Source organism: Citrus clementina, unplaced genomic scaffold, assembly GCF_000493195.1.
Source record: "Citrus clementina cultivar Clemenules unplaced genomic scaffold, Citrus_clementina_v1.0 scaffold_7, whole genome shotgun sequence".
NCBI classification, from domain to species: Eukaryota; Viridiplantae; Streptophyta; class Magnoliopsida; order Sapindales; family Rutaceae; genus Citrus; species Citrus x clementina.
In genome coordinates, this window is record NW_006262075.1 from 20,315,702 (window position 1) to 20,325,711 (window position 10,010).

Genomic DNA, 10,010 nt, shown 5'->3' on the forward strand with positions numbered 1-10,010 from the left:
CTATTCAATATTCTCTCTCGAATAATATTAAAAATACATTCAAATATTAACCCACTATATCTCTATGTGAATTTAAATATGCAAAGATTCATTAAACTCTATGGAAATTCTTATAAATACAGCATGAATCACGTTGGCACATCTCTGTCTTTCGTTCAATTCATGGCATCCATTACTCAAAGTAAAAATACATAAATCTCTTCTCAGTCTCATTATGTATCCTCAAATCATTCAAATATTGGCAAGATATTTAAAAGCATTAAACACAATAATGAACACTCAACCATGAAATAATAAACTAAAAATAACACAGATTTATGAAATTAAATCTTCATAGTTAGGTTATATCGTAACCCTAGTAAAATAAATTAGTTTATAGAAATATAAAGAGAATCCATGAATTTAATTGGGAACATTCAAGAAAAATAATATAAAAGAGAAAGAAAAACTCAAGAATTAACGCGTCTTCCTTCTCCTCCAAATTGGTCCAGTTGCTCTCGATTTTTCTTCTAATTGGTGCGGTTGCTGGTTCCTTTCTTTTCTTTCTTGCTCGCGGTTTTCTTTCTCTTGACTTCTCAATTTGTGCAGCTACCATTTCTCGGTTTTCCTTCTCCTCATTTTTATATTATTGCTCAGCCCCCGAATGCTTAAATCAAAAGGATTTAAAACGAAACAAACCTAGCCCACTTTCTAAGCCCATGCATGTGAATCAAATGCTAATGCTTTATGTAATCATTCACGTGACTTGTACAAATAGCCAATGAATATATAACATTATTTGGTAATAAATCTAATAATTATCCTTTAAGCATTATTTCTTTCCTCTTTTCTTTCACAATCCGCAATTATTTCCCTAAGCGCCAATTTATTTCCTTTTTAAGCTTCCTTTCACTTGAATATTCCCAATATTCCTACAATAACAAAATATGAAGATTGAAAAAAAAATTAATATAATAAAATATGTTTTAACATAAAATTGAGTTAAGAAAACATAAAAATAATATATAAATTACTAACACATCTTTAATCCAATATTGAGCTTATATATGAATAATTATATGTTACGGGTTGTCATATAAGGTTAAGTTTAATTAAAAGTGATCTATAAAAGTTTTCGGTAATTTAGGCTTTAATATATATGATAATGTGTGGGCCTTTAATATGTAGAGACTTAAGAGTAATGTTTATTTTTATGATGAGTTGAAATAAAAATACCTAATGATAACAGAGAAGTTATATATATAAGTGATTATGGTCCCCAGGTCGCATTTATAGTTTTAACTTTTTCTATTATCCCATCATCAAAGAGAGTGGTAGAGAACTTAAAGGATATTCTACGAAAACATGTTGATCTAGAAAACTAACCACACAACTCTAGAGAGTAATTCAGTATTATGGATTTAGGTACGCTTTTACATATTTTGTTATTGATTCTTGGTGACACAATATAAATGTTCTTAGATTTTAGGTGACAGTTCTCTTCAAAAGGATTATTTTCTAGTAGTTCATTGACCTGTTTCGATTCTTGGAGGATGTGAGAATTTACTAAAGCCAATAAGCCTTAAGGAAGAAAGTAATATTTCTGGAAAAAATTTCATTGAATATGAAGGAGTTGATGATGATCATTGAGTGAGAAGATTCCTTGCAATTGCTTCAATGGAGCTCCAATGCATCCGTGAAAAAAGAATACAATTTGCAGATTCATTTATTTGTCATACAACTCTCTTGTTAGTTCTTTAATTTAGGTATCTCTCCTGAGGCCAATTTGAAAATAAGAAAAATAGGATTTGGATTAATTAGTAATACAATAATTTTTATTTTACTAAGATGTGATGGGTAGTTATTGGATTATAATGATATATAAATACATGTAACTAAATCTTAATTGGTATAAATACATAAATGGTAGAATATCTTTAAAATCAATATCAGTTGAAATTTTAAAAAATAAAAATAAATTCACCAACAAGGGCGTAGATCAGTTGGCATGTAATTGTTTTACTTAACTAAGGTTCTCGGTCTAAGACTTGGGAATGTAGCGGCATTAAATACTTGTTATGAGAACTTTGCCGTCCTAGTGGTCATACTCGGCTCGAATCTAGATTAGTAAAGACTCAATATGATTTTCGAATATTAGATGGTTTAATATACTAAAAAAAATATTAAAATTTAGTGCTAATATGATTATTCTTTGTTAATATTTTACAAAAATTGATAAAGTTATTTGATAATAGATCTTTAGAAGATCAGAACAGTCCGACCAGAACTAAATTCAAATTCAGAAAAATAATAACGATTAAACAACACAAACATGAAACATTTGTTCTTGACATGCCAAAAGACTATATTTTCCATTGTCACTCTTATCCTTTTGTGATGAAAGCGAAAAGCAAAACCTACGAAGCACACGAAATTTTTTGTAACAATACAAAACTCAAGAAATTGGAAAAAGCAGTAAAGTGCTAACTGAATTTTATTAGCATTAATTAAAGGAGAATGCTTGATTCCCTAACACTTAAAATAGTACTCCTAAGAAAAAGGTTCGTTGACAGAGCACAAAATAACCCTGCAAAGGATAATTATAGTTTATAACGCTGTAATGACTAATGATCATAACTTTTTCAGCATATATAAAGAATCTGATTGGTAAGTGAAAGGTGCTGGCATGGCTTCTCTCCACTGAACACTAAAAGCAATGAAGCTAAGAAACAATGAACCTAGACACTCTTAATTTGGTATTTAGCAACAACTTTATGGGAAATAAATATTACATAATGCGATGAATAGGAGATGGTCTAATTCAGGCTTCAGAATAATGAACACTCAATGGAAGGATGCTTGATCTCTCACAAATCTAAGTATTTCTAATGGATCAATATTCTCTCTTAATATGATTTTTATCTCAATAAGTGTTATTAATATAATTGGTGATTAACAAATTAAAAAAAAGTAGTTAAATCTTAATTATACATTAATACTAAAACAAAGGTGGCACAAGATCGATAAAAATTAAGGAGTGCTCAGATCATGAGAAGATATCAATTCATTTCTAATATAGTTAACTGTCATGATTGTTTGCAAGCATTAACTTGATCATTATTAAGCCTTATTGGTTTCAGATATAAAAAGGAAAAAAAAAAAGATTGAGACAACGAACGATAAACAGGATATCAAATCTGTGTATTTTAATTAACTTTTGGCCACAAAATTTATACAAATTAATATGATATAACTGCATTGGTTACTAAATTATAACAACAAACGTTTAGATTAATTTTTCAAGTAATCTTTTTGTACTTTTTTATTTTTGTTATGTCATGGCGTAGCTACACTACAATTTTGGATCATCCTCGTTAGTCGTTATGTGAAGAAAACCAAAACCGGGACATGAAAGTTTACATAATGCAGATAATGCTCTAACTAAATTTAGAATGAAAGAAGATTGGTTAATTCCAGAAATGGAAACATTTGAAATAATTATGAAACAAAGATGCACTGACAGCCACAAAATAATTTAACCAAAGGCAAAAGCAAGCAGGAATTATATATGTTGCGATCCTATCTACAACAGAAATTAAGTCATTTTTTTTTTCTTTTTGGTTTTAAATAATGATACTGCAATGCAACGATGGTAACTCTCTCAGCATACAAGAAACACTTGTTGATTTTCAAGTGAAAAAATGTGGCCACGGATTTCTCTCCACTGACCACAGCAGCACTAAAGCTTCATAAACAATGCACCTTAATTTTGGTACACAGTAACAGGAATAAAAGAAAAATAAACCCAGTAGCTCCCAATTACTATTTTTACAATAACACTGTATTTATTAAATAGCAAGTCATCTCATTTGAGTTCCCCCCCGCCGAAAACAACAATTTTAAGCTATTATCGATGCTATTGAAATTGCCTTTGAAAATATTTGGTTGCTCCGTCGGACAGAGAGTGACTCTAGTACTGAAAAAACAAAAAAAGGGAAGAAGCGATCCATTAAAACCAATGCGTTTTACTCATATACTTCTTATTGTTATATCACTTATGGATAGCAATGAGGCAGAGATTGTTTCTGAATAATTAATTAAGAACTATAAAATGATTCAATGATCCATCTATGGTGGTCAAGATTCTTAAGTGGGAGACCTATTGCTACAAGATAATTATACCATAACTAATATGATGATTTATAATAATTGCTGGCATGGCCCGTATATGAATTGTTTGGTTACTCTCTCAGCACTTCTTTAGGATTTGATTGGAAGTGGAAACTGGAAAGTGATGTCATGTATTCTTTCCACTAACAACCAATTACGACTACCGCTTTGAGATACAATGAATCTGGACACACTTAATTTGTGTAACAAAATCAACCACATCCTTGGTTAAAGTGGATTAATTATAGGCAAAATTAATAATTGAAATTATCACTAGCCATTGGATCATTATTAAAACATTACTATTGTTCTAATGTTTACACAAACTCCTTTAGACTCCATCCATCCGAATGGTCAAGTTTAATGAGCCAATAAAGTATTATTATTATTTTAAACGCTAATCTATTGTATTTTATTGCTTTGTTTGTCAAATATTGAATCAGTACTTCATTTTAATCCATGGGTGTCGTCGATTTAATTGAATCCAGTCCATAATGGTAAAGTTCAAAATTACGTAAATTATTACAAAGTGTAGAATATATATATATTTATTTATTTAATGGGATTTGTATCCTAATTCCTAACCAAATATAGAAGAATTTACCGTAATGACAATATCCATGTTGAAAAGAGGTTGTCAAATCCGTGATTACAATAAAATAGAAGGGAACACAGAAGTAATAATATATAAGCCCTCCACAATTTGACCAATACATATTGTAATTAAAAAGCCTCTCACAGAACTTAACATCAGTACAAAAGCCAAAATGTATGCTACTAAGTTATTTTACATCATCAGCCAAAGGCCATATTTTATTTTTATGTCCCATAATACGAACACAAGTTTAAGGGACATGAGAAATTCACGAGAGACAAGTAAATGAAAAGCAAACAAACGCAGAAACAACAACGCTCAAATGGTAGCCATTTAAGCACCAAGACACGAAGCCATGGCTTCCCCAACAGTCAGAAAGATCCTTCCTCTAATTTTGTCCACAAAGTTGGCCATCTTTAGCTTGTGAATCACTTGCCATCTGGGATTGGCAATTGCTAGCTGAGAGATAATAGAGAAGAGTGTAAAAACTTTTCAAACTTAAATTGATAATTCATTAGCAAGTGAACATATATACAAAATAAAATTATTATTTGCAATTGTCAAGAAAATAAATAAATAAATAAACTGTGGACAGGTAATTCGTTTGATAAAGTATCAACTCTCTGTATACAGTTGTCGTTCATCATTTCCTAAGATGCACGCGGACATCAGCTTACCTCAATGCCATTAGAGTCGAGAGTTTTACGTAGTTCCTCTAGAGAAGCAAGTCCTGATGTATCTATGTTCATCATGTCTATAACATTAAAAAAAAAAAAAAAAAAACAACAACAACAACAATATTAGTTCTATGGAAAATTAAAAAGTTTCAACCCTCTTGAAGTTAATTAAGCTTACTGTAATGTTGATACAAAAATTAAACCTACTGGACAAGTCAAGGAGTACAAGTTGGGTATTCTTTCGAGCCTTTCGCTGGCTGCTTTCTTTTTCTTCTTCTTCTTCTTCTTCTTCTTCTTCGGTTATCCATCTCATAATCCTTAAACAATGAACAATAAGTTAAATTAACCAAAATCACATAAAACTCTTTCCTAAAATTATGCAAGAATTCCTAAATTTGGGTTCTGGAGAGCATAAAATGATAAAATAAGCTTTTTTAATCTTGTACACGAGAGGGAGTCAAAAGTTCGAATCCCGCTCATATCAGAATTGGGAAAAGGTTTGGTTTACATTTACGTAATATTTTAATATGGAATAAAAAATTAGAAAATATTTTATGAAAAGCCATTCCAGATTAGCAAGAATTAAATCTTTCCTCTGCGTGTGTGTGTGTGTGTGTTCTATACCTTTCTCTAACAGAATTGGCATTCGCAAAACAAAGCAAGGCAGATTTGACACGGATTATGAGGATTCCAGGAGTCTTAACAGCCATAGGGTATTGACCGACATCGCAAAACAAATCGGTTCCAGGAAGTTTTCCAAGCTTTTCAGTGCCAGGTTGAATTGAAATCAGTATGATCTTTGCAAATGATATTGTGACCTGTTACGCATAAACTAGATCATATAAATTTCACTCAGTTCATATATATTGTAAAATCGAGTACTTTCAGAAACAAATTTAGAAGCATCAGAAGATTTTGATCAATAAGGACCTAGATTAATCAACAAATATTTAAGCTATCATTAATTAATAAAAGAACTGAGAAAAAAAAACGACACCTTATAAGAACAAAAATAAAGGGCATTTATTAGTTGCGCCGCATTAGACAGCAAGCTGCTGTAAAATTTTTGGTGGGGTATAAAGTTGTATATGCCGTATAATATTGCAATAAAAAGCATATAGGACTCAATTTCGCAACGTATAGGAATCCCATCGATATCCTTAGTTGACCTAATAACATATATGAGTCAAACAATTCCACACTATTAATTAATGGTGCACATTAGGGAGGCTGGAGACAATTGTATATGTTAAGTAGTTAAAATGTTTCTATCTATGTTAAGAAGAAATTTTCTTGATTATTATTACTTTTCACAAATACTCCTCTTGCATGTAGCGTCAATAACTTGATACCCAAATTAAAGTGATATAAATTTGTTAATATATATAACTAATTCCAAAGGTTTGGCTTTGATTTCTTGTTAGTCAAGCAACAAGAGAGAAATATTACAGCGACTAGAAGACCGATCTCCACTGAAGCAAACAACACCCCGAAGAAGGCTCCAATGCAGGCAAGGAAGTCAAGCTTGTCGACTTTCCAAATATTGTAAAATTCATTGAAGTCAATGAGTCCCGGAAGAGCTGACATAATAATTGAAGCAAGGATTGCCATTGGAGTATAATACAAGAGCCTTGTGAAAAATTCCAATGATATGAGCACTGTAATGGCCATCACAATATTTGACACTGTACTTTCACAGCCAGCTCTGAAATTCACAGCACTGCGTGAGAATGAACCTGCATTCATCACGTAGTGTTAGAGAAATCAATAGATTCAAAAGTTCGAGCTAATAAGTTAGAGTTCAACGATAATTTTAAAGACAAGTGTCAACAGACTCCTCAGATGAAATGTCAATTCAAAAAAAAAGAAAAGTGTTCAAAAAGATGAATGGGCCGAGAGACAAGAGCCTAAAAACGTACCAAGAAATTGAAATTGGAAATAAGCTTACCGGTTGCCACATAGCAAGAAGTAAAGGATCCTACAATGTTCATGAATCCCATGGCTACCATTTCCTTGTTTCCATCAAGGCGGTATCCTTTAATTGATGCAAAAGACCGGCCTACTGCAATTGCTTCCTAATATTGAAATCGGATGTTAACAAATTTAAAGTAAGAATGAAATTGATTGTGATATACATATAATAAGACGTGATGTTTCAACACGAGACATTAATTCCGATACTATAGTAGCATATAAGTATCGGATTGATCAATACTCACTGCGAGAGCAACAATTGCAGCAACAAATCCAATTTTAGCCACTTCTCCAACATGTTGGCCATGGAATTGTATTTGATGCACTGAGCTTGGATTCAAACCTCTATCAATGTGCTTCACTATCTTCACTCCATGTTTATCAGCTCTTGTCAGGAATACAAAGAGAGTTGATAAAATAACTGATACTAGTGGGGCAATGGCTGGTAGCCAGAAGAGTTTCCTCTTCTTCCTCCCCTGAAATAATCAGCACGCGTATTGGAAAAAGAACAATTCTGAAGTTATCTCAACTTCACTAAAGGGAAAACAAAATGAATAATTAGGCTTAATTACCAGATATCTAGTAGTTAAAATGAAACAAAGGAATGAACATCCGAGGATAAAATTCTGAGGACTCCATGTATGATGGAGTGAATTCCAGACAGCTTTCACGACAGAGATAGCATCAGTCTTGTTTGTGAAGTGAGGAATTCCAATTAGTCCCTTGAGTTGTTGAAGGCCAATGACAATGGCAGCACCAGCCATGAAGCCAACAACGGCAGCATGTGACAGAATATCAATAAGGAACCCCAACCTGTTAAATGAAAACAAGGATAGTAACAAAATTTGATTTATCGTGTTGAAATGACAGGAACTAACTGAAAAAGCAGGCAAAAATGACACACCTGAACAGCCCAAAAGAGGCTTGAAAAATGCCCGCAAAAAAAGTTGCCGTGAGAACAAAGTTTCTGTAAGCAATTGGATTAGCCAGAGGATCTTGCACCTTTTGAATCATTGAAGATAAAAGCAGTGACACAACAGCTACTGGTCCAATTGCTATTTCTCTTGAAGTCCCCATCACGGCATAAATGAGAGGTGGCACAACACTTGTATCTGTATATACAAATTTCATACCAATACATGATTACCTTAACATATATACATCTGCAAAGTTTTGGCATAAAAATCCCACTTACAGAGGCCATACTGGGGATCAAGCTTTGCCAAAGTTGCATATCCAATACTCTACAGTAAATTGACATGAAATAGAATGAGCCTGAAAACTTTTTGTAGCTGTAGAATTTTAGTGATTCAAAAAGTTGATCAATTTTACTACCTGTGGAATGCAGAGGCTGGCAAGAGTTAAACCGGCCATTAAATCATTCCTAAATTTGGATGCCTTATAGTTTCGGCACCAATGAAGAATTGGGAATAGTCCATGGAGAAATGTAAACACAAGATTGAATCCATCATGCTCATTCTTGAACTTGCGTCTATGAGGGAAAAAAGTTTCCCTCACAGAATTTACAAGCTCTTGCCAAAAACCTGGCGGCTTGGGAGCATTGAGCACCCATTGAGCTCTTTCATTGGTTTTGTTTTGCTCTATGTCAAGCATTTCTTGGACATTGGAGCTGCTTTCCGTAGCCAGAGCTGCAGCCATGGTTGATTTTGATTTTTTTTTTTTTGAAGTGTTTGGGAGAACTTTGGAGAGCTAGCTCTGTCTCTCTCAGTTTCTCAAGAAGTTTCGAGCACCATCAGGGTACATTCAGAGGTTAATGGATTGATGGATTGATGCTGAAGTGCTTGTAAGAATTTTAGGATCTTATATACAGAAAGAAAAGGTGAGTTCGATGGTTGAGGATTATTTTTGAACAAGATATTTGATCGACAAAGATATGCACAACTATTAAATTAAAAAGGGCTACTGCTACAAGGTCAAATTCAATAACTTTCTAGCACACTGAATTAGGTATGCATTATTAAACTGTTATGACATTGCACTTTTTTATATGTTTTCTCTTGCTGGACACCGAGTTTAAATCTAAGAGGTAAAGAATTAAAAATCGTACTTAAAAAAAAAAAATGGTTCCATTGTACTTTTTATACTTGCTTTATGAACAAGTATGATATGTCAAAGATAATTGAAAGTTGAAACCAAGCTTCTTCTTTTATTCCAGATTAATAGTACCATTTGTTATGGATTTTTAATCCAAATCTATGAATATAAAAAGCAACAAAAATTTGAAGGATAGAAGTAACCCCACTATGTTATGTTCTGCATTATGTATACTGTAGAATTATGGTGGTTACTTGGAGTCTAGAATTCTGCCAAAGGCATTCCTCAAAATCTAAAGAATGAATGATTTACTGCCGTTGACTTATGATGGTCTATTGACGGCAGTAGAGTTTTTAAAACAATTTGTTATTAACTTTCAGTTTATATCACAGTTTTTTTCTTTTTATTTTTGGATAGGGTTTTATGTCGCAATCTTTTTTTCGGTGAAGTGGAGCAAGCACTGAGATGACTAATCTAATAATTTTGCTAGTGGTGCTCTGCTTTGCTGGCATTCCAGGACAAAAGTTTCTACTTGAATGGCCGGTCCCCATTTGTTAGGA

General features: G+C 32.6%; 1 protein-coding gene across 1 annotated transcript; it reads right to left on the reverse strand.

The window, feature by feature from the left end:
- Positions 1-4,926: 4,926 nt before the first annotated feature.
- Positions 4,927-9,054, reverse strand: LOC18037340 (sulfate transporter 2.1). Its single transcript, XM_006428084.2, has 11 exons — positions 8,731-9,054; positions 8,591-8,639; positions 8,300-8,507; positions 7,968-8,208; positions 7,641-7,871; positions 7,370-7,496; positions 6,871-7,157; positions 6,046-6,239; positions 5,629-5,738; positions 5,422-5,498; positions 4,927-5,203 (listed from the first exon to the last, which is right to left on the reverse strand). The coding sequence occupies exons 1-11, from the start codon at positions 9,052-9,054 to the stop codon at positions 5,078-5,080; spliced, it is 1,974 nt and encodes a 657-aa protein (XP_006428147.1). The 3' UTR covers positions 4,927-5,077.
- Positions 9,055-10,010: the final 956 nt, after the last annotated feature.

Coding starts and splice junctions, on each gene's coding strand:
- LOC18037340 (XM_006428084.2), bottom strand. CDS start 9,054: ATGGCTGCAGCTCTGGCTACGGAAAGCAGCTCCAATGTCCAAGAAATG. Junction 7,497..7,640: donor CTGCAATTGTTGCTCTCGCA/GTGAGTATTGAT, acceptor TTTCAATATTAG/GAAGCAATTGCAGTAGGCCG. Junction 6,240..6,870: donor AGATCGGTCTTCTAGTCGCT/GTAATATTTCTC, acceptor TATGCGTAACAG/GTCACAATATCATTTGCAAA.